Source organism: Erythrolamprus reginae, chromosome Z (genome assembly GCF_031021105.1).
Source record: "Erythrolamprus reginae isolate rEryReg1 chromosome Z, rEryReg1.hap1, whole genome shotgun sequence".
Taxonomy (NCBI): domain Eukaryota; kingdom Metazoa; phylum Chordata; class Lepidosauria; order Squamata; family Dipsadidae; genus Erythrolamprus; species Erythrolamprus reginae.
The window spans coordinates 22459071-22484591 of NC_091963.1; the positions used below are offsets into that span (position 1 = coordinate 22459071).

The following is a 25521-nucleotide window of genomic DNA, read 5'->3' on the forward strand; positions in this document are numbered from 1 at the left end:
CTTTGGAGAAGAGGTTGACTCCTTCTTCTTTGTGGCAACCCCTGAGGTACTGGAATACTGCTATCATGTCTCCCCTGCTCCTTTTTTTCATTAAACTAGCCATGCCCAGTTCCTGCAACCGTTCTTCATATGTTTTACCCTCCAGTCCCCTAATCACGTTTGTTGCTCTTCTCTGCACTTTTTCTAGAGTCTCAATGTCCTTTTTGCATGGTTGAGACCAAAACTGAATGCAGTATTCCAAGTGTGGCCTTACCAAGGCCTTATAATGTGGTATTAACACTTCACGTGATCTTGATTCTATCCCTCTGTTGATGCAGCCTAGAACTGTGTTGGGGTTTTTGGCAGCTGCTGCACACTACTGGCTCATATTTAAATGGTTGTCCACTAGGACTCCAAGATCCCTCTCACAGTTACTACTGCTGAGCAGTGTATCGCCATTCTTTTTGACAATGAAAAACAGTACCACCTATGTGAAAATTGTCCCTTATGAAAGAAAATAGCTTGTTTTGCTTCAAGATACAAGTACAGAGACTGACATCCACATTCTTAATCTAGTTGTTGCTACCAATGTTTTTTTTTTTTGGGGGGGGGGTTGTTTTTGTTTGGGCTTGTTTGCTGTCCAGGATGGAAAAATTCCTAATTGGTTTCATAAACACAATCTTATTCTGATTTTCTTGGTTGGTGAATGCCATTTATTCCTAATTTCTGCCATATAATTTCCTTTTTAAAATATGGTGTTTGCTCAATTGTTCCCCAGCCCCTTTGCTGTGATAATTCTAATAATGTTGCCAATATATTTCACACAATGGGTGGGAGGCTGTTTCATAGGACAGAACTTTCCTAATGGACTGAAAACCAAAGGAATTTAGATTTGTTCCACTCCCTTGTAGAGAGGACTAACCGATAATTGAAAACGTAAAAGCAATACGCAATAAGATGCATCTGGTTTTCTTTAATGGCTGTAGACATTTCACCAGTATTTATGGATAGTCCACTTAGATACTAGACATTTGAGTTCAGTTCCTTTATCTTTGAAGACTAAGCATCACTGACAATCTTTCTATTCCCAATATATGATTGTTTTGCTAAATATGAACCAGAATATTTTCTTTACAAGAACATGAGAAGGAAGAATTATTCTCAGTAGGATTATTGTATCATCCCTGCCCCCATACTTTGAGTAGTAGAAATTAAGGGGAGATGCTGAAAGGTTACAAGAATTTGTCTTATGTTATAAATATTACCTGCTCTATGTACATAAAAGCTTGATGAACTAACAGTCATGACTTTATTGCCTCTCAACAAAAAAAAATAATTCAAAATTCTATCAAGAAAACATTAAACTTTATGGTATTATTTTCAGCACATCCTGCAAATCTCAAGAGCTGAAATTATGAGATTAAGCGGCGAGTTGTACGGATCAAGATATGTGATCTTATGCCAATATCTGGGCAAAATCCTGGAATCTAATTAAAATATACCCTTCTCAGACCCTTTCCAAAATTTGCTTTTATTTTCCTGTGCAAAGCAGCAAGGAAAATGTAAACTGGCATCCTGTTGACATGATTGGACTACTTTTCTGGTTCTTGTGACATAATGCAAAGCCTGTTAGATTCAAGAAAGCTGCATTTCATGGGGGATAAATACCAGAAAAAGAAAAGGGGAGTGTACTTTTTTTTCTTTCACCTACATGGTATGGATTGCAAATTATCCTTTCTTCTGGGGGAAATTGGCAGTTAATATGAACATAAATAAACTCTATGTTGTTTTAAATGCATAAACAATATCAAAGACAGTGAAGAGTAAGTTCTTCCCCAAATTATGTCTGATGGCCCTTTCATGGATGCTTCCTTTAATTAAGTCTGTACTACAGTAAGTCACAAGTACAAGGGCATGTGGTGAGGTATCATCAATACGCTGATGATACCCAGCTTTACATCTCCACCCCATGTCCAGTCAACGAAGCAGTGGAAGTGATGTGCCGGTGTCTGGAGGCTGTTGGGGCCTGGATGGGTGTCAACAGACTCAAACTCAACCCTGATAAGACGGAGTGGCTGTGGGTTTTGCCTCCCAAGGACAATTCCATCTGTCCGTCCATCACCCTGGGGGGGGGGAATATTGACCCCCTTGGAGAGGGTCCGCAACTTGGGCGTCCTCCTCGATCCACAGCTCACATGAGAGAAACAACTTTCAGCTATGGCGAGGGGGATGTTCGCCCAGGTTCGCCTGGTGCACCAGTTGTGGCCCTATTTGGACCGGGAGTCACTGCTCACAGTCACTCATGCCCTCATCACCTCGAGGCTCGACTACTGTAATGCTCTCTACATGGGGCTACCTTTGAAAAGAATTGAGATATTCTTTCCCCCTAGGCCTTTACAATTTATGCATGGTATGTTTGTTTGTATGGATGTTTAGTTTTATAATAAGGGTTTTTTAGTTGTTTTTAGTATTGGATTTACATGATGTTTTTTATTACTGTTGTTAGCCGCCCCGAGTCTACGGAGAGGGGCGGCATACAAATCCAATAAATAAATAATAAATAAAAATAAATACTTATTGTTTTTTAGGGAATAAGCCTTATCATTAATAGTTGAGAATTACTCCATGATTAGAATTGGTTACTTCTCTGATCAACTGATTGTTAAAAGAGTTTATTTTGTAACTTATTTTCAGTAACTTAATTTCCTTGGGTTTGGGCTACTTAAAATGAACAAGCAAACATGTCTACTATTCACCTTGTACAAATAGTTCTCAGCATATGATTTTAATTGAGCCTAGAAGTGATAAGTTGTTATAGTCCTAAACCAAGATACACCAAGAAGCAAGTTTTCATTTTTTTCACAGTGGCAATTAAGTAAATGTGATACTCATTAAGAGAACCCATTTGTTTGAACGGATGTCTTTTTGCAGGAGACTAATCAAAGACGTAAGTCACAATCATGTGACTGCAGAATACCACAACCAGTTGTAAAGCTACCCCATATGTATTCTTATGACAACGGGGTCTTTTCAGTAGCCAGAGATGCTTTGTAGGCTGAAAAACACTCATTCTCTGGCCTTTATACATTTATAAAGCGATCAGTCATTATTATGTGAGTACTACCTATAATAACTGTATTATAAATTTCTGTTCCCAGTAAAATAATTTTCCAACATCAACATCTTTAAGACGTGTGGACTTCTGCTCCCATATTTCTCCAGCTAGCAGTTGCAGCCCTATTTGGACCGGGAGTCACTGCTCACATTCACTCATGCCCTCATCACCTCGAGGCTCGACTACTGTAATGCTCTCTACATGGGGCTACCTTTGAAAAGTGTTTGGAAACTTCAGATCGTGCAGAATGCAGCTACGAGAGCAATCATGGGCTTTCCCAAATATGCCCATGTTACACCAACACTCCGCAGTCTGCATTGGTTGCCGATCAGTTTCCAGTCACAATTCAAAGTGTTGGTTATGACCTATAAAGCCCTTCATGTCACCGGACCAGAATACCTCAAGGACCGCCTTCTGCTGCATGAATCCCAGCGACCAGTTAGGTCCCACAGTGTGGGTCTTCTCCGGGTCCCGTCAACTAAACAATGCTGCTTGGCAGGACCCAGGGGAAGAGCCTTCTCTGTGGCAGCCCCGGCCCTCTGGAACCAACTCCCCCCAGAGTTTAGAATTGCCCCCACCCTCCTTGCCTTTCGTAAGCTTCTTAAAACCCACCTCTGCCACCAGGCATGGGGGAATTGAGATACTCTTTCCCCCTAGGCCTTTACAATTTTATGCATGGTATGTCTGTATGTATGTTTGGTTTTTATAATAATGGGTTTTAAATTGTTTTTAGTATTGGATTATTATTGTATGTTGTCTTGTTATTGCTGTTAGCCACCCCGAGTCTCCGGAGAGGGGCGACATACAAATCCAATAAATAAATAAAATAAAAACAAATAAAATGCATTGGATGCAAGCTGAATAATGTTTGTGAATATACCTTGTGTACAGACTTAGCACTTAGCACCTGAATGACAATGGATAATGTATCCATGTCAATTGTTTCCAAAGCATCAAAAAGTGGAAATATCTAGGATCCTTCCTTTAAATAGCTAAAATCTGGTTAGAAGTAAAAAAAACCCTGGTATCTTTTAACTGCTGGAAGTGTGAAATAGAATTGAAAGAAATCTAAGTAAGAAACTATACATTATTTTTCTTAATGTATAATACATTTTAAATATTAGATAAATTTCTTAGCTAAGTTATCAATAAGGGATTATAGCTGCTGGGGGGGTGAAAAGCAGTCTATTTTGTCAAATAAGTTTTTGTGGGTGAATGTGTGTGTGTCTGTCTGTCTCTGTATCTCACCTGTATGTTACCTATTAATCTAAAATACTTAATAGGTTAACATGGTCCTGATAGAATAACAAAAAGACACAAAACAGGCAGGCACGAATACTATTATATCCAGACGTATATTAGCAAATAACAAGAATAACAGGCAAATTAGATACATAAATACTGAGTAATTGTTATTACTCCTGGAAAAATGGATAAGCTTTTTCCCTAAATCCAAAGAAACATATTTTTAAGTGACAAAAATAACTTTTTTGTGTGCTTACAAGTATGGATCCTATACGATTTCCCTTAAACAAAACAGGTATAAATATAACATTCAAATATGAAGGTGGGCAATTTTTTGAATTTCTGTACCAAGATGGGTGCTTACAAATCAGGCTCAAGAGTTTCAAATATAGGCACAAATCACAACATCATAAAGATGTCACTGAGCCTCAATGATTGAAATTACATATTCTTTTGTTGCTTATTGCTAGAGTTGCCATAACGGCAAGTGAAAAGAAGCAGTATCTCCTTGTTATTATATAGGGATGGTCCCAGATTTTCTCCAAGAATTAAATACTGGCAAAAGATTCCTATTTCTATTGATGGGTACATATGTAGTACAAGGATTTGCATCACTACAAACAAAATTTACATACTTAAGGATGCAAACATATTAAACTGATCTTTTTAAGTTTTGGAAATTAACTTGGTGGAAATTAATCGATTGAACCAACACCAGCAACATCCTCATCTAAAAGGACCAATCCAAGCAATAAGAAAATTTAGCCCCTCTAGGTTTAGGTACCTCCTTTATAACACTATTTATATACACATAAACAAATATTATAATACACAGCATGGCAGCTGTAGAGAGGCGCTAATGTAGAATGTGTAGAAGATGCAGAAATAAATTCTTCTTAAGTAGTTTCACCTAGAAGAGCAGGAATGAGGTGGGAAGAGGCCTTACCAATGAAAGAATTGGTAAACTGCCCACATGATAGAAAATGAATGTCACATTTTGCAAAAGTATTGCTTGGATTAGAAAAGGATGTGTGCTGTAGCAAACAAGCAAGCTGGTGGTGCAATGAATGTTGAGCCAAAACTACGAAAAGGAAAAAGGAAACAGAATGAACTACACAACAGTGAAGGCAGAACAGCAGTCAAAATGGAGCTGATCCTGGTTTGACTTGATCAGAGGTCAGAGGCGGCAAAATGATCTGGCGTATTTTGGGTTCACCTCCTCCAAGGGTACATTTGTCTGCATTGTCTTGACATGCAAGAAGGAAAAAGTTCCACTCAAAGCTGTTTTACACCAAGTCCCAAGTGATTTCAGAGTTAGACATTTGGCATTCAGTCCTGTTCTCAGGCATCCCCTTGAACAGAAAGGCAACAGTGGTTTTCTTGCAACCCATTTTATGTCCAACAAGGCTGAGAGTTCAAAAGTTTGGATATTTAACTTAGGAATTCACATTGTTTCTGGAAAAAAATAATTTTGTTAATCTCTCCTGTTTACATTTTTTACAGAGGAATAAGCAACCGTTTCCCTGAGCCCCTCCCAAAAATTCTGTTTACCATTCTGACTGAACAGTATTCAATTCAGTTTTAAAATGGCCAACCCATGCCAAGTAGAGCCATTAAATCTTAATGCTTTGAAAAACAGGTGGTTCCAGATTAAGGACATCCCACTTTCTTCCATGAAAGTGGAATGTATGTTTCCAGAAAGCATACATTCTCTGCAAAGACTTGTTTTTTCTTCTCTAGCAGGTACGATGTTTTCCCAACACACTCTAAACACGGAGGCATAAGGATATTTCCACATGGTGCCACTTAGCAAAATGCCTCACAAAGATTTGAAAACTCTTGAAATCCAGCTCTTTTTGTATCACACCCTTTCAACCTGGCTCGGATCATAGACCTCTGTAAAATAGGAAGCGAGCATGGTTATTAGTACTAGTAATTCATAACAATTATATCTATACAGGATTTTTATTATTTCTTATGCTTCTATATTCTGTTTGTACTAGACAGCCAAATTAAAATTGCGAAAAGTTTTATACTAAAGCAATTTGTTGACAAACTAAATACATATGCTTTCATTTTACCACTAAGAAATGTCAACAAAGAAATATCAATTAAAGTTTGCCTGCTAATAAGGATAGAAGAATGGAAAAGCACTTAAAGGATCCAGAAAATTTTAAAACACATTCACAATCTCTGCATTGTGGCTTTTCTGGAAGCTATCTGCCTCATTCTAAAATTATAGTTACTTTTTATAGTTATCTTAGAAGTCATTCCTTAGAAATATAAATGTCTTTGTAACAGGATCATCATTTGGGGAGAAAGAAAAACTCACCCCATATTTTAGATCACCTGTGGATATGCTTTACCTAACAGATTCTAAAGATGTTAAGAAAATTAATTAAAGCTCATGTCATTAAAACATCCTGTTTGGAGCACAGTTTTGAATCTTGCTCTCAATCTCACCCTCCCTCATATAACTGGAATCCCTCACCTTTGTTCAAACCCCAAATGGAATATCTGACTAATAAACAACAAAATTTCTAAGGCGTCCTCCCCAATATGTTGTCTGCCAGGAATGTTAAGATTCCACCTCCCATCTTCTCTGTGATGTTTGTTCATCTTGCTCCGAATGATGGAAGATCAGATTAAAGCAATTCTTATACACTAAATCAGGGGTCCCCAAACTTTTTACACTGGGGGCCAGTTCACTGTCCCTCGGACTGTTGGAGGGCCAGACTATAAAAAAAACCTATGAACAAATCCCTATGCACAATGCACATACCTTATTTTAAAGTAAAAAACAAAATGGGAATGTACTATTTAGAGGGGGGGAAGAAGTCTGAAATTCATATAAGTTTATGTTTTGTTTTTAATTTTCTTTTGTTAACATCTGATTGGCTACACAAGGTTTTCTTGGCTTATAGAAAAATGTATAAAGAAAGAAGGAAGCACTTTGGCATAATGGTTAATAAGTTAGAAATATAATTGGTGTACTTTTTTGAGGAGGGAATTTAATTAAAAGAAAATGAATGTAACTGGATGACAAAATTAGAAAAAAAAACTTTTGCAACTTTTTTGATGATTGATATTAGTTACTAACAAAATACCACATTTTATTCATGGAAAATTAGATGTGCTCCTGTGACTCACCCGCGGGCCGAATAAATGGCCTCAGTGGGCCGCATGCGGCCCGCGGGCTGTAGTTTGGGGACCGCTGCACTAAATAAATAAAAGAACTAATCTAAATTAACTGATTCCCCTGCTCAAAAGTAAAATGAAACCACTGTTGAAATAAGCAATAATGAAAAGAAACAAAACTATATGGTACAGAACCATTTGGAAAAATGGCTCCATAAGAACCTTCAGCTTTTAGACATTTACAGAGAGTCTGAAGGCAACTTAACAACTCCGCAAAAATATGAAAATGGAGAACCTGGTTTTTATGAGATTTCACATTCAGCATGTGGGCAACTGTTTTTGCTTTAAATGAAGCCCCAGATGATCCAAACATTTATTTCTCTCTCTTCATTTCTGGAAATCATGATGGGTGAGCATTGAAGCAGAACCAGAAGTTATTTAAGTTAAAAACATAAGACTGGGCATGTGGAAAAGAAGATAGCAAATTCCTTCAGGATTACAGCATCTTTCACTCTAGGGCATTTATAATGGTGTATACTGTACCTGTAAAAAAAAAAAAAAAACCCCAAACCCCAAACAGCTGGTTTATCTGGTAAGGTACCCATCTAACTATTGTCTATCTTCTTTTTCCCTGCCAAAACAAATTCCATCTGCAGAATTCAGACCTAAGATTCAAATTGGAAATTGCATTTTCTTTTTAAGACCCTTCTGGGAAAATATGTATGCATCTCCCAATACAAATCCTGGAGAAAAATGTATCTTACCTGAGCTAGGTAAATCTCTTTCATGCTTCTTTGTAGTCCTATTGCCTAAATGTTCCTTCTCATTCAGTGAGATTACATGCTTGGAAACACAACTGCCTTGGGACAGTCTGCGAGGGGTTTCAGTGTGGCCAACAGCAGAATCATTGCGTTTCCCTCCTGGTTCCTTTTCTTCCTCTCTATCCTCACCAGATTTCTCATTCTTTGTACTGAGAAGTCTCATACGAGAAACTGAATGGACTTCTTTCATCCGCGCCATGCGATCCAAGGCTGCTCGGTTTGCAGCCGAGGCCACTTGGCCTTGCCTGATCACAGTTATCTTTGAATTACGTCTATTTTTCTTTTCTACGTTTGATGGGAGTGATTTTCTTTCGTCAAGTGGAGGCACAGCGGCTCTAAGAGATTGAGCATGCCCTGCTTGGTGTTTACTAAGGTCAGGATGCTGCTGAGAACACTGGGTCAACTTTTTTCCACCACTATGCTGGTCCTTCACTGATCCTAAGACGCTTTCTCCAATGAAAGTGCTTTTTGGCTTTCCTTTGGAAGAAGCTATACCAGTTGTCATCTCAGCCCTCGGTATATTTTTGCTTGGCAATTGATTGCTCTGTGCCATTTTATCAGAATTTTTAGGAGGAAGAGTTTTGTTATCAGTGGTTAGAGATTCCACAGCTACCTCTATGCCCAGGATCCTAGATGCTCTTGTATGAAGGGATTCATTGGATGGAATCTTCTTTGTAGAAGAAATGCTTGTTCCTCCATTGCCATCCAGGTCAACAGATCTCAGATTTGGGTCAGAATGCCCTTGGTTCCTTTTTTTAAAAGATAATGGTGCTACAGATGCCGTTTCTAAAGTAGGGATATATTTGCCTGCTGCCATTTTCAGCTTATCCAAATCTTTATTGTTATGGTTTTCAGCATTGGCTTCCCTAGTATTAAGGGTGTTGAATAGTTTAGACTTTGCACTGTCTGAGCAACCTGAAATGTTTGGTTTCACTGGAGGCAGACGGATAGCTAGTTTAATAATCTTTCTTGTATTATCATGTCTTTGATTTATGTTTCCTTTCGTTTTCTTTACTGTTTTATCCAATTCTCTTGGCTCTGATCTAACATTTCTAAGTTCACTAAGTACAGCTCTTGAAACTGTGGGTTTAGAAATATTTTCACTTTCATGTTTACTTTTATTGGTTCCCTTTTTAAACAAGGGACTGGCTACTTTTGCCTTTTTTGTCTGGATGCTACATCTGTGGTCTTGGCTGGCTTCATCGGTTTTAGATGCTTTTTCCTCTGCTTTTTTCATTTTTTTCTCCTCCTCCTCCTCTCTCTCATACTTTCCCTCATTCTCTTTACCACCATCATCCCTGTCCTCTTGCTTTTGAATTTCCTGGTTAAAACTTTCCAGTTCGCTGATTGCATCCCATGGTCGCCGACCCACAGGCTTTAAGAGAAACTGCCCAAAAGCTTCTTTGATACTGCAAGGTGATTTCCTTTCTTCCTTAGGGGCAAAACTGGGTTCATTTTTCTGCCTGGGGAGCCCTGTGGATGAAGTACCAACCTCATTCTGGCCTGTTTTGGGATTGACTAGAGTCTTAGGACACTCAGGTTTGGTGGGCTTGTTAAGCGGAGCTTTCCTAGGGGGAGGGATTGGTCTATTGTTCCTGTTATCAGCAGGTAAACTACTTGGTGCCGATTTTGTAGTAGATGGACCATGCTTTAACAAGACGTGGCCATTGGGCTTGCTAAGCGGAGCTTTCCTAGGGGGAGGGATTGGTCTATTGTTCCTGTTATCAGCAGGTAAACTACTTGGTGCCGATTCTGTAGTAGATGGACCATACTTTAAGAAGTGGCCATTGGTCAGTGTGCTTGTTTTTTTCAGATATGACCCATAGAGAGGCAGCTGTGACCCATGGAAAGGCCGAGCTTTGGGTTGTTCTTTGAAACTAGTTTGTGTTTCCGGGTCTTTATACTCATTGGATGTCCAGGAGCCAAAACACCCAAGCTCTTTGTGCTTAGGAGACTTCTTGGAGCTGAGATTGTGCATTTGTTTGAACTCTGCTCTCTGAAAATCTTGTTTCTCTGACACATCTTTATTGATCATGTTTCCTGTAAGGGCTTGCAGCTCTAAATCAGTAGAAGACATACTCAGGAAACTCTGTTCTTTTAGATCTCTATTGCTCTCAGATTTATCCTCCCCACTGGCACCCTGTACTCTACCCGAAACTGGAATGTTTGGTTCAGATTGAGAAGGTACAGACACCAAACAAAACATAGTTTCGTTCGTTTTTTTATTTAAGTGATTTTTTCCTTGGAAAGGAAAGGTTTTCACTTTCGTACAAATTTCAGGGGATATTAGTATTGCACCTGAGCTTTGAGACGATTGCCTTGCTTTGGGATATTCAAAGTTTATCCCGTTGCCTGTGTCATAAAAGCCTCTTTGGGTGGACAAGGCACAACTGTTCTGATCAAGAGCTGAATTTTTGAACTCCTGGTCCACATGATTTTTATTGACGATACTAGTATTATTTGCACCCTCTGCTTGATCCTCCACCTGAAAGTCACCTGGATGTATTACTTTAATGTGCCGTATTCGAGGGTCATTGAAAGGAATATATTGAACAGAAGATAGGTGTTTCTCCAGAAACCCCACCTGTGCATTACTATGCAAACTCTTTTCTTCGTCTTCCATTTGTAGCTGATCAATTGAAGACTCGGAACTACTACAAGTACTCTCCTCTACATTTTGTATTACCTCAAAGGACTGCTCATTGGAGTCAGGTGCAGGTTGATTGTTACTTTGCTCACTAGGAGATTTGTAAGATGGAGGGGGTATGTACAACGGGGGCTCTAAGCTAGATTCTTCAACTCTGGTCACATAGAAAATGGTTTTGGGTTTTTGCTGTCCATCCTGTGGTGGGTTGCTTTCCACAATTCCCCTACTCTGTTGATGAAATTCATACGAAGGAGGCTTCAGGGGTCTGCCAGACTTGGGCCTAGCTGTTGGGTCAGACTGTTTCAGAGATTCCAACTCAGGATTTCCTTTATACTGTTCACTGCTGCCTACAGCAGGAATTTCAACATAATTCGAAATCTCTGATGAAATAAATCTTGGGAAAGTTTGGGCTTTATTCTTAACATGGGAAGCCACGATGTTTTGCCTTCCTGAACACACATCTTGAAGCGGCCTTTCTTTATTATTTATATCAGGCTCACATTGTCCAAATGCAATTGGTTGTTTCAAATATTTGTCAGAACTTTGTCTTCTGTAGTCATCGAGAGGTTTTACGGTTCCCTCTTTGTTACTCCTCATATCCTCTAATCCTTCTTTGTTCAACCACTTTTTACCTTCAAGCAAGACGGAGGCTGAAGCCATTCCTATTGTTTCAGAATCTACTCTGGCAGAATAATCATGAGCACCAAAATCTTGACACAGTTGTCTTTGGAAGTTATTGTTTTTCTCTTTCTTCGAATGTGAAGACCTACTTAGCAGGGGCTGGTCATAAAGCCTGCAAATGAAAGGAAGTACCAATGAAGAGATTTTTGTAAATGTTTTCTTTTCTTCGGATCTAAGTTAGTAAAGAATCTGAGCCAGCCACAATCATGAGACATTCAACTTATTTGCCTCATATTTTCAAAAAACAGAACTTTTCACAACAAATCTCAAAAGAGTTTGGATTGTAGCTATATTTTATAATTAACATGCCTCACTTTCCTCAGCATAATGTATACATGATAGGAAACTGCTGTGTTACATTTTACCACATCGACATCCCTCCCTCCAAATATAGCTTCTTAAAATTAAAAAGAGTTACAGTTGTGGACCTGGAACAAATTTTAGAACACAAATTATTTTTAATTATACACACTCTTCTTTTCAGCACAGCCTGCCATCCAGTAAACTTTATGCTCTTTTGAAATCCTAAAATATCAATTGGGGACATGTAACTATGTCTCATTTTTAAGTTGTGGCAAACTGAAGATGCACAATAAAAAAAGAGAAATCAGAATACTTTAGCAAAAATGGAGATGCATGAGAAGATATACATCTGTGGGATGTCAAAATGGGTCTAGAACCTGTGCAATTATATTCCCTGAATTATGACAATATTCAATATTTTCATTGTATGCAGTTAAATGCTTAGTCTTTGTTCATTAACTTGACCTTCCAATGACTCCTGGAAAAAAAGGTTTTTTCTCACAGTTTATTGATATTTGTAGCAGGAGTTTAAGGCAATGCAGGATATCAAGAGAACCACAATTTCAGATAGCATGAAATAAATTTTGTATAAACTAGAAGAGAATTCTTCCTCTCACTTTGGAGTATATGTTGGCAGGTAAGATAATATTACACATTATCTAGAAGGAAGATGTTAATTTAAAATCTTCAATTTAAGACAATTTTACCTCTAAAAACAAAACTAAGCAACAAAGAAACCAATCCACTCTTCTCTTCCACATGTTATCTTCCTAGCATTGCCAATTTCTGTTAACAAAATCAGTGTTGGAGATATTGTGTGTGAATATGTATGTCTATCACAAGTCATACTTTACAGAATATAATGAAAATGTGTGTGTATTTGAGTACATAATACAAATATTGATTTATTTTTATTTATTTTATTTATTACTTAGATTTGTATGCCGCCCCTCTCCGAAGACTCACTGATCCTATTGTTCATGTATTAAACTTCTTCTTTTAAACATTAAACATTCTTTTAAACTTTAAACATTCCCTTTCCTCCTTCAAGCAGAAACCAAGCATTACATTTACCAAGCAAACAGCTAATTTTTATTAAGTTAGAAAACATTTCATCAGGGTGGCTGCAGTCATTTATATTTCTATCCATTTTCAAAAGCTGCCCTCTGAATTTTCTGTTTTCTTCAATCACTCGTGCGATTGAATTACTCATTCAATAATCCCCTCAGACATAATATCAAGCAAGTTCTCTGTAAACGTTTTATAACAACTTGAAATGAGTTTTTTTTTTAATTAAAAACTATGAGCAGCTACCTTTTCTAAATTGGGTCAATTTTGCATGAAATATTTTTCACACTTAACACTCCATCCGCACCCCACAAAAATTGCAGTGAAAACAAGCAGAGAAGAAATCAGGGCAATCTTTTTTACATAAAAGTCACAACAAGTTTTCAGTTACAATAAAAAAGGATTGGAGTTGATATCATAGGTTATTTTTTTCTCCTTGTAAAAGGATTTTGTCATCAAATATTTCATCCTAACTTTTATTGATTGACACTCAAGGTAGATGATTAAAAAATAGAAAGTGTCTAAATTTAGAGTTAAAAGCATATAAAAAGATTAGAGCTTCTTTAACACCTCAATTTAGGAGCCAGTCACTACTTGATTTTATATTATTTATTTTGCCTTGGTTGCAAAGTTATCTTTTCAGCACCATAATAACTTTGAATGGTCACTGCACAAGGCAGTTTTTGTGATTCTGTAATCAGAAGAAAGTATAGGCAGACCTCACTTACCAATTGCCTTCTGCAGAGACCATTCAAAGCTTTCACAGTGCTGAAAAAAATAATTTTGTAACTGAGGTAAAAACACTTACCAATTCCAAAAAGCTATTTGGGAAATTCTCGAGGCCTTTTTCATATTTTAATTACATATTTTGGCTACATAGAGAGCAAGATGGAGAGGACATACTACGTTCTTTTGTAAAAGCTGCAAACTCTGGTCCAAATAGGATTACAAACATAACATTAAAATATTGCAAGGTTGGCTGTGTTTTTCTTCAGAGTTTCTAGAATATATCTATAGAATTGATAAGTACATGGAAAAACATAACACTGCTTATTAACTTTGCCTAAATTATTAATATTAAGGAGGTAGGGACCCACATTACCTGGCCACACAGTTTCTCACTGTGATATATGTAGTGCATTCAACCTGTTGAAGCACATGTTATTGTTCTATGATGCTTTCAGCCCAATTACGACTCCTGGTGTCTGCACTTCAACATTACTTGACAAATAGCTGAGAAAATTTAGAAAGAAAATACTTACCCTCTTTGTACATTGACTGGACCTGTGAAATTTTCACAGGAGGGACTCCATTGCCTCCCTCCGTCGACCAGATTACTTTGGTCGTGTCCTCTTGCTGTATTGGTCTTGGGTATGGCTCCGGGATGGAGTGGTAAACCATTCAGGGGTGCCTGACCAGACCGCCTACCAATATCTCCGTTCTTATTTCTGTCAACTGGAACTGCAGATGTAATCAGAAGGCCATCCTTGCTGAACATACTGCCGTTGTTTTATTTACCTCAGTATCTCACCATCACTGAAAAAGGAGGCAAAGAATTTCTATTTATTTATTTATTTATTTATTTTGTCTAATGCATAATACACATTGAAGAGGATATTTATTTATTTATTTATTTATTTATTTATTTATTTATTTATTTATTTATTTATTTATTTATTTATTATTTAGATTTGTATGCCGCCCCTCTCCGCAGACTCGGGGCGGCTCACAACAAAGTGAAAACAATTTACAACAAATCTAAATTACTGTTTAAAAATATTTAAAAGACCCCATTTTCTAAACACACATACATATAAACATACCATTCATAAATTGTATATGCCCGGGGGAGATGTCTCAGTTCCCCCATGCCTGACGACAAAGGTGGGTCTTAAGGAGCTTACGAAAGGCAAGGAGGGTAGGGGCAGTTCTAATCTCCGGGGGGAGTTGGTTCCAGAGGGCCGGGGCCGCCACAGAGAAGGCTCTTCCCCTGGGGCCCGCCAACCGACATTGTTTAGTTGACAGGACCCGGAGAAGGCCCACTCTGTGGGACCTAATCGGTCGCTGGGATTCGTGCGGCAGCAGGCGGTCTCGGAGATATTCTGGTCCAGTGCCATGAAGGGCTTTAAAGGTCATAACCAACACTTTGAATTGTGACCGGAAGTTGATCGGCAACCAATGCAGACTGCAGATATGTAATAATATAAATAAAAGAATAGAAGAAAAGATATTTGTCGCCAGGCATGGGGGAGTTAAGTTATCCTTTCCCCCTAGGCTACTACAAGTTATGCATGGTATGTTTGTGTGTATGTTTGTTTTTTTATAATAAGGGTTGTTTTTATTAATTGGATTGTCCATGTTGTTTTACCACTGTTGTTAGCCGCCCTGAGTCTGCGAAGAGGGGCGGCATACAAATCCAATAAATAATAATAATAATAATAATAATAATAATAATATAAAAGCATAGGTGAACATATTTGAAGGGAAGAAAAGATAAATGAGATAAGGAGAGACAATTGGACAGGGGATGGAAGGCACACTGGTGCACTTGTGCACGCCCCTTACTGACCTCTAAGGAACCTGGAGAGGTCAATCGTGGATAGTCTAAGGAGAAAATGTTGGGGGTTAGGAATTGACACCACTGAGTCAGGTAATGAGTTCCACGCTTTGACAACTCGGTTGCTGAAGTCATATTTTTTACAGTCAAGTTTGGAGCGGTTAATATTAAGTCTGAATCTGTTGCATGCTCTTGTGTTGTTGCGGTTGAAGCTGAAGTAGTCATTGACAGGTAGAACGTTGCAGCATATGAGTAAGTAGTAGAACATTCTTGAGATACGACAAGTCGCTTAACAGCTGTTTGAAGTTATGACCCAACAAAGCTTCATACAATCCTGTTTCAAATTTATGGCAGCTTCTGTGTTCTTGCAGCCATTTGCCCATTGGCCACAGCAACACCCTCCCCATCTCTCTTTTCCCCCCTCCAACCTGCCCTGATGAGACCCCCATAGTGCTCCCCATTGCCTCCAGGATGCAGCCAGCATTTCAGGCAGCTGGCAGACTCAAACTCAACCCGGATAAGACGGAATGGCTGTGGGTTTTGCCTCCCAAGGACAACTCCATCTGTCCGTCCATTACCCTGGGGGGAGGGATTACTAACCCCCTCAGAGAGGGTCCGCAACTCGATCCACAGCTCACATTAGAGAAACATCTTTCAGCTGTGGCGAGGGGGGCGTTTGCCCAGGTTCGCCTGGTGCACCAGTTGCGACCCTATTTGGACCGGGAGTCACTGCTCACAGTCACTCATGCCCTCATCCCCTCGAGGTTCGACTACTGTAATGCTCTCTACATGGGGCTACCTTTGAAAAGTGTTCGGAAACTTCAGATCGTGCAGAATGCAGCTGCGAGCGCAATCATGGGATTCCCTAAATATGCCCATGTCACACCAACACTCCGCAGTCTGTATTGGTTGCCAATCAGTTTCTGGTTACAATTCAAAGTGTTGGTTATGACCTATAAAGCCCTTTCTGGCACCGGACCAGAATATCTCCGGGACCGCCTTCTGCCGCACGAATCCCAGCGACCAGTTAGGTCCCACAGAGTTGGCCTTCTCCGGGTCCCGTCAACTAAACAATGTCGTTTGGTGGGACCCAGGGGAAGAGCCTTCTCTGTGGCGGCCCCGACCCTTTGGAACCAACTCCCCCCAGATATCAGAGTTGCCCCCACCCTCCTTGCCTTTCGTAAGCTCCTTAAAACCCACCTCTGTTATCAGGCATGGGGGAATTGAGACTTTCCCTCCCCTAGGTTTATAAAATTTATGCATGGTATGTTAGTATGTATGATTGGTTTTAAAATTGGGGTTTTAAATTAACTTAAACTTAAATATTGGATTTGTTTACATTGTATTATTATTGCTGTGAGCCACCCCGAGTCTGTGGAGAGGGGCGGCATACAAATCTGATTAATAAATAAATTAATAATAAACTGGCGGGTGTTTTCAGTTTTCTGTGACTATTGGCTACTGAAAGAGTAAAAAACTTTCCAAGCTTTTGGCTGCTTGTCTTACTGCCTTTAGGACCCATTTACTCATATAAAGAGATGTAGTTCTCTTCCGCATGACCCTTTGGTGCATGTTCATAATGCTTTTTTTTTTTTAAGAGATGAATTTTTCAACCAGCTGCTCAAGGCAAACAAGTTGCAGAAATGTTTTCTTTGCTTCCTTCCTTCCTCAACCTGACAGTTCACTCATCAAGGTAAGTAACTTACAGAGTTTGTCACCCTCTTTCCGGGCACGCAGTAAATTTAGCAAATGAAGTAGGGTTGAAAATTGTCAAGAGTGGAAGCAGAGATGGAGAGTTTAGGGGGCTTTTTTGAGGGGGGGCAGGAATGCTGTTGTGAGCCGCTCCGAGTCTCCGGAGAGGGGTGGCATACAAATCTAATAAATAATAATAATAATAATAATAATAATAATAATAATAATAATAACAACCCCACTGATGGGTACGCCATCAGACGATCCAAAGTGCAGACTCTGTAAAGAAGCAGATGAAACAATCGATCACATACTCAGCTGCTGCAAAAAGATCGCACAGATTGACTACAAGCATAGACATGATGCTGTGACACAGATGATCCACTGGAACTTGTGCCGGAACTACCATTTACCAGTGGCAAAGAACTGGTGGGATCATAAGCCCCAAAAAGTGGTCGAAAATGAGCAAGTAAAACTACTGTGGGACTTCCGACTTCAGACTGACCGAATTCTGAAGCATAACACACCAGACATTGTGATCGTGGAGAAAAAGAAAGTATGGATCATCGACATCGCAATCCCAGGAGACAGCAGAATTGAGGAGAAGCAGCTAGAGAAATTAGTGAAATACAAAGATCTAAAAATCGAGCTGCAACAACTCTGGCATAAGCCAGTGAAAGTGGTCCCAGTGGTACTTGGCACGCTGGGCACAGTACCAAAGGATCTTAGCGGACATTTGAAAACCATCGGAATTGACAAAATCTCCATCTGTCAATTGCAAAAGGCCGCTTTACTGGGATTGGCAAACATAATTCGCCGCTACATCACGCAGTCCTAGGTGCTTGGGAAGCGCCCGACTGGTGATGAAATACAAAATCCAGCATAGTGATCTCGTTTGCTGTGTTGTACTGACATAATAATAATAATAATAATAATAATAATAATAATAATAATAATAATAATAATGCACAAAAGTCTGTCCTTTTGTTGTTTTTTTAATTGAAAAATTTAGGTTTCTAGAGAAAGGAGGAAAGGCCAAGCAAAAAAAAAGGGGTTGGGGAAGCTGCTGCCTTTACATGGAGGTGGCTGACTTCCCCAAAGCCTAGCAAGAACCAGGAGAAGTTTGAGGTCTCCTGACAGTCAGCTGATTGGGGCAGAAACCCAGCCCACAAGGGTAGCTTCATCATCAGCCAAGCACAGAGGCTTGTTTGGAAGCCTCTCTGGCATTGGCAAATAGTTCTAGGCCAGCAATGGCAAACTTTTTTTGGTTCACTTGCCAAGTGACTGTTTGTGTGTGTGCTAGCAGATGTGCATGTATCCACACTCATTCCTTCCCCCAACGCATGCACACACCCTCACACTGCCCCCTGCACACAATCCCCACCATCCCCCGCGCATATACACAGGCCTCACTGAAGCCTGGAATGATTAAAAAAATGGGCAAACTGGAAATTCGAAAAAAACGGACTTCCGGTTTGCCCGTTCGCTGGTTTTTCGCACTCTAGAGCCTTCAAGGAAGCTTCCTGAAGCCCCGGAGTGTAAAAAACCAGCACAATGGGAAAACCGGAAGTCCGGGTTTTTTGAACTTCCAGTTTGCCCATTGGGCGGGTTTTTTTATACACTGGGGCTTCAGGGAAGCTTCCCTGAAGCCTCCAGAGGGCAAAACACAGTGGCCAGTGCACACATGTGTTCTGGACCTGGCATAGGGCAACGTATGCCATCTGATGTGGCTCCGTGTTCCACATGTGGCACACATACTACAGGTTTGCCATCACTGCTCTAGGACCTAAGCTAGCTGAGATCTTCCTCCCTGTTGGTCTGCTTTTGGGTTTGCAAAGCTTTTTGCTGCTTGTTTGCCTCTTTTATGAGGACCCAAATTGTTGGGCGCAATAGGCTGACTCTGTAAACCGCTTAGATAGGGCTGTATAGCAATGTGAAGCAGTATATAAGTTTAAATTCTATTGCTATGGATGGTCCCAGCTGGGTGACAAGCCTCCGAGGAACTGCCCCACTCATGAAGCCACCCCATGCTAGTCTTAATCTGCATTTTAACATGGACACCTGGGAGAACAGAGGTGGGCGGAGTGTGTGCTAAGCATGTCTGTCTCATTTCATGGAGGTCACCATTTGTGACCATAATAGGCTGGCTCCACTAGAGCAATTGGTCAAGGATTATGTCTTCAGCTCATCATAAAAAACTGGTTTAGAAAAAGTATTGGATTGTTTGAACATGCACATGAATGCACTGCTTGTAATTGTTTGTCTGACTTTCTTTCTTTCTTTCTATCTTTCTATCTATCTAACTTCTGTATCTATCTATCTATCTATCTATCTATCTATCTATCTATCTATCTATCTATCTATCTATCTATCTATCATGAATTTAAGTTGAAAACCAAAAATATGTCTAACAAAATCACAACGCAATTTTAAGCAAGTGACTTTTAAAAATATACATGGGAGTACAGTAAATAGATAGTTATCTTCTAAAGCCTTAGACTTGAATAATAGTGGAATACAATTTATTGTAATACAATTCCTCCTTAATTAAAGCAGGAAACCTGAATTACATTTGAAAGGTCAAAAGCTAGCAGTGGTTCACATGTATAGTTCAACGTCAGCCATATTCAGCACCTTTCATATCATAACTATCATAATTTCTTTTAAAGCTTATGTATCCATTGTGCCATATTTACTTGTATGTCACTGCTTCTCTTAACTTTCTCCCAACTTAAGCTACCATACTAATATAAGACTACCTGGACTGCGGGCATGAGATAACCTATTGATCTCAAACCTGATATGCTGTTCTTCAATATGATTTACTGTGAGATTTATGGCCATATGGTTTATCGACATGATAATCTTAGGTTTGAAAAGGTTTGCTCCCATCATGACATCCAAGTAGATCAGACTTGGCAACTTTAAGACTTGTGGACTTCAACTCCCAGAATTTTCCAGCCAGCATAGGAGAATTCTGGGAGTTGAAGTCCACTAATCTTAAAGTTGCCAAGTTTAAGGACCCCTGATGTAGATCCTTTAAGGGAGATGAGCTAGGCTTAAATTCACAAACAAACCCAGAACTAACGTAGAAAACAGTCAATTTCAAATTATGGAAGGGGGGTGGTGGTCACATTTTAAACTACGTTAAAACAGATGGAAAAATTCAGGATGGAAATTATTTTTCCATCCTGAATTATTTTTCAACCATGAACACCTGGAACTGGGCTAGGACTCTACACAAAGGGAATGTGGGACAGCTGGTTGCTAGAACAATTCAATTTCAAAATAGAGGATCCATATGGCAACCTATAAAACAGTCGCATAGCTGATGGGTCACAAGTGCAAGGAAGACTGGCGCTTTTCCTGGTGCTACATAAACTCCAGGTACTAGTGAAGCGTACAGCATCCATTTCCTGGCTAATAACACACCCATTTCTGAGCAAAAAATAGTACACAAGGCTGTTTTACTGTTTCCTTTTTTAAAGTGGATTTGGCTGTGGAAGTGAATAGACAAAAGAGCAATGCAAGCAAAATAATGCCCAGCTTTTCCTTCAAGAAACAGAGCCTTCCTTTTCCTAGCCAAGAAATATGTAAAGCATCCTTAATTGACTTGGGTACCACAAAAATCAAATGGATTTGCTGGCTGGAGATGATGGATACGTGTTAATTCAATCCAGAAGACATGAAGCTGGGAAAGGCTGATAAATGCAAAAAATTTTGGAAGGCACAAAAGTTCCAAGGAAATTTGCGTATTATAATGACAGCGGGGAACTACCCACGTTTCAAAGTTACCATATAGTTCTTACAAAATAAGCAGGGAAAAAAATGGTTACAACATCTGAAAGGACAAAACATAGGCTGTGTAACCCAAACTAATTAAAGGGTTGGCATAGTGTAGCTGATCACTTGTTTACTCTTTGCATTTCCATACTGGTCAATTGCCCAAATTCTTCCTCCTCTGCATAAAAGTCAAAGTTAGAAATAACACTAGTATAATAAAACTATGAAAAACAAGTTATTTATTTTGCTTGATCCCCTATTCAGTCTGTGCATTTAAAAAATGCTTTTATAAATGGTTATTTCTACTTCTCAGTAGAAAGAATATTTTTCCTAGAATTTTGTACAACCGAGGGGAAAAATGGTGAATAACAATCAGTTATACAGTGATCCCTCGAGTATCGCGAGGGTTCCGTTCCAAGACCCCTCGCGATAATCGATTTTTCGCGATGTAGGGTTGCGGAAGTAAAAACACCATCTGCGCATGCGCACCATTTTTTTCATGGCCACACATGCGCAGATGGTGGAGTTTGCGTGGGCGGTGGGCGGCACCCAGGGAAGGTTCCTTCGGCCGCCCAGCAGCTGATCTGCTCCGCAGCGCGGCAGCAGCGAGTAGCCGAAGATGGGGTTTCCCCATTGCCCAGGCAAAGGGGAAACCCCATCTTCGGCTCCTCGCTGCTGCCGCGCTGCGGAGCAGATCAGCTGCTGGGCGGCCGAAGGAACCTTCCCTGGGTCTTCCCGCCGCCCAGGCAAAGGGGAAACCCCAAGATCGCTTGCCGCTTGCCGCTTGCCGCTTGCCCGTCACCCGCCCGCCCGCTCGCTTGCCGCTTGCCCGTTCACCTGCCCGGCCGCTCGCTTGCCGCTTGCCCGTTCACCTGCCCGGCCGCTCGCTTGCCGCTTGCCCGTTCACCTGCCCGGCCGCTCGCTTGCCGCTTGCCCGTTCACCCGCCCGCCCGGTTGCTCGCTTGCTGCTTGCCGCTTGCCTGTTCACCCGCCCGTCCGGCTGCTCGCTTGTCGCTTGCCGCTTGCCCATCACCCGCCCACCCAGCCGCTCGCTTGCCGCTTGCCCGTTCACCCGCCCGGCTGCTCGCTTGCCGCTCGAGAGCAAGAGGGGGAGAGATAGAGAAAGAGAGAGAAGGAAAGAAAGAGATGAGAGAGGGAGGAAGAGAGTGTGAGAGAGGAAGAAGCAAGATAGAGAAAGAGAGAGAGAAAGAAAGATGAGAAAGGAAAGGAGTGACATCATCGGGTGGAAAAATCGCGATATAGCGTTTCACGAAGATTGAGATCGCGAAAATCGAGGGATCACTGTAGTTGTAAACTGTAGATCCCTGATGGCGAATTTATGGCACATGTGCCAGTAGTGGTATGCAGAGCCATCTCTTTGAACATGCCAGCCAGTGGTGGGCTATGAACCGGAACGCTAAATTGCGCTCGCTGCCATGGCTCGTAAGTTCTTGTGGGGCCAGTGCAATTTTGCTGCTGCTCCTGTGCAGGTAGCAAAATCACAGCCGGAGCTGCAGGTGCACTCGTGTTTCAGTGAGGTTTTTTTTGCTTTCGTGCATGTGGAAACACAGGTGCACCTGCGGTTCCGGGCACGATTTTGCTACCTCCACAGGTGCAGCAGCAAAATTGGACTGGCCCCACAAGAAGTTATGAGCCGCGGTGGTGAGCGCAATTTAGCGTTCTGGCTCCTAGCCCACCGCTGATGCCAGCCATTGCCTGTTGCTCTTCCAGGTCCCAGCATGCGCATGTGTGCCAGCCAGCTGGTCTTCACGTGCATGGGAGCACTGGGAACCAGAACAGCAGCTCCCCAGCCTGTATGCGTGCGCTAGGAAGCTGAGCTTCCAGTTTTCAATGTGCGTACATATGCCAGCCAGCTGGTCTGCTTGTGCATGTGTTGGCCAGAAGCTCAGAACCCCACTTTTGGCACTTGGTGCTGAAACGGTTTGCCAACATTGGTACAGACCAGTGATGGCGAACCGTTTTTCCCTTGGGTGCCGAAAGAGCATGTATGCATGCTATCACACATGCGTGAGTGTCCACACCCATAATTCAAAACTTGGGGAAAGTGAAAACACCTCCCTCATCCTCCCAACAGCCCTCTGGTGGCCGGAAACGGCCTGTTTCACAGCTTCTGGTTGCCCAGTTGGCTCATGTTTTGCCCTCCCCAGGCTCTAAAGACTTTCTTGGAGCCAGGAATGGGAAAAAAAACCCCACCTTGTCCAGAGGCTCTCTGAAAGCCAAAAACGCCCTCCCAGAGCCTCTGAGCAAGCCAAAAATCAGCTGGCTGGCACACACATGCACGTTGGAGCTCAGCCACACCACATCTCAGACATCAACACTCTCGAAAACGTCCAAAGGTACTTCACCAGAAGAGCCCTTCACTCCTCCACTCGTAACAGAATACCTTACGAAAATAGACTAACTATCCTGGATCCTGAAAGCTTAGAACTGCGACGCCTAAAACACGATTTAAGTATTGCCCACAAGATCATATGCTGCAACGTCCTTCCGGTCAATGACTACTTCAGCTTCAACAGCAACAACACAAGAGCACGCAACAGATTCAAACTTAACATCAACCGCTCCAAACTTGACTGTAAAAAATATGACTTTAACAATCGAGTTGTCGAAGCGTGGAACTCATTGCCAGACTCAGTGGTGTCAGCCCCCAGCCCCAAACATTTCTCCCTAAGACTCTCCACGATTGACCTCTCTAAGTTCCTAAGAGGCCAGTAAGGGGCGTACATAAGTGCACTGATGTGCCTATCGTCCCCTGTCCAATCTTCTTTCCTTATCTCATATATCATACATTTTCTCTCCTTTCCTCCAACCACTCTTCTTTCTTACTTTCTATCATTATATATATTACTTAATGTCTGTTCTCCTTCATATGTATTGTATATTGGACAAAGAATAAATAAATAAAAATAAAATAAAATGGCTCCTGTGCCAGCAGATATGGTTCCGTTTGCCACCTGTGGCACCCGTGCCATAGGTTCACATCACTGGTATAGATCTTTCCCTATGTGGATAAATACAGACCAAACACTGTAAACCTTTCAAAACACCTTCACTAGAAGAACAGAGTTTGAGTATTGGGACTCCTAATTTGATGCAAGTTTTTTTTAAAGAATGGAAAACTGTCTTCCTGGAGTAGCTTTGTTTTGTTTGCCAATGAGGTCACAGATTTCAGAGATTTCACTTCCTCAGGATGTTGGCTATCTTCCCAGAGTTTCTGATTTGTGAGGGTTCAGCAAGAGCAGTTATGAAAAACTAAGCTAGATATTTTTGGGCTACCTACACTGGTCATCATCTCCCAAGGATGCTTGATCCTTTCGGTAGTAAGGAAAAGCAATGAGACCACTTTTTTTCTTAGCAGATCTTGTCTTCAGTCTTTGTCAGGACATAGAAATAGCTATTCACTGAAGTGAGACAGCTAATTTTGTGATTTCTACACAGGAGCCACACATAGAAGAATCTAAAGCAGTAAGCCACTCTGAGTTTCAGCTCATATTTCTCTCCCCTATCCCCATCCCCATATGTGAACTACTGCGATACCTTGTGTTACAAACTTAATTGGTTCCGGGATGAGGTTCTTAAGGTGAAAAGTTTGTAAGACGAAACAATGTTTCCCATAGGAATCAATGGAAAAGCGATTAATGCATGCAAGCCCAAAATTCACCCCTTTTGCCAGCCGAAGTGCCCGTTTTTGCGCTCCTGGGATTCCCCTGAGGCTCCCCTCTATGGGAAACCCAACTCAGCATCGCAAAAACACCAAAGTCCTCGAAACCCCACCTCCGGACCGCTGTGCTTTTGCGATTTCGCTGAGGCTCCCCTCACTGCAAAACCCCACCTCCGGACTTCCTGCTGGGATTCCCCTGCAGCATTACAAAAACACGGCAGTCCGGAGGTGGGGTTTCCCATGGAGGGGAGCCTCAAGGGAATCCCAGCAGCGCAAAAATGGGTGCTTCACTGGCAATGGAAGTTCGGAAGCAGGGCACCCCAGTGGCGGCGGTGGGTTTGTAAGGTGAAAATAGTTTGTAAGAAGAGGCAAAAAAAATCTTAAACCCTGGGTTTGTATCTCAAAAAGTTTGTATGATGAGGCGTTTGTAAGACGAGGTATCACTGTATTATTTTCACAAGTCATTCAGCTCAAGGATGATCCTACTCAGAATAGTTACAAGCTCATGGCTACCCCTCTATGTGCTCCAAATCAGGGGTCTCCAACCGTGGCAGCTTTGAGACTTGTGGACTTCAACTCCCAGAATTTCTCAGCAAAGCTTGTTTGGATTTCATGAGATGGGTCTGCCTTGCTGTGTTCAAATCCCCCAAACAGGAGAGGAAATATGTAGTTTGATCACTGAGGTGTGCAGAGTTTTGCCTGCAAGAATTTATGGTCTCTAGAGCAGGAGTCCCCAACACTGGCAGCTTCAAGACTTGTGCATTTCAAATCCCAGAATTCCTCAGCTAATAAAGCTGAGGAGCAAAGCTG

At 41.1% G+C, this 25521-nt stretch overlaps 1 protein-coding gene across 3 annotated transcripts in view; it reads right to left on the reverse strand.

Moving 5' to 3' along the window:
- Positions 1-4430: 4430 nt before the first annotated feature.
- Positions 4431-25521, reverse strand: part of JCAD (junctional cadherin 5 associated) — a 66747-nt gene continuing 45656 nt past the window's right edge. For 2 of the 3 annotated variants that reach the window (XM_070766826.1, XM_070766825.1), the window contains exons 2-4: positions 14260-14533; positions 8242-11738; positions 4431-6235 (exon numbers count right to left, since the gene is read on the reverse strand). In XM_070766826.1, the coding sequence (XP_070622927.1) occupies positions 6201-6235; positions 8242-11738; positions 14260-14495 (3768 nt within the window). In that variant the 5' untranslated portion in view covers positions 14496-14533 and the 3' untranslated portion in view covers positions 4431-6200. Of the gene's footprint in view, positions 6236-8241; positions 11739-14259; positions 14534-17483; positions 17526-25521 lie in introns of all 3 variants that reach the window. The other variant, XM_070766824.1, reaches the window with a different exon arrangement.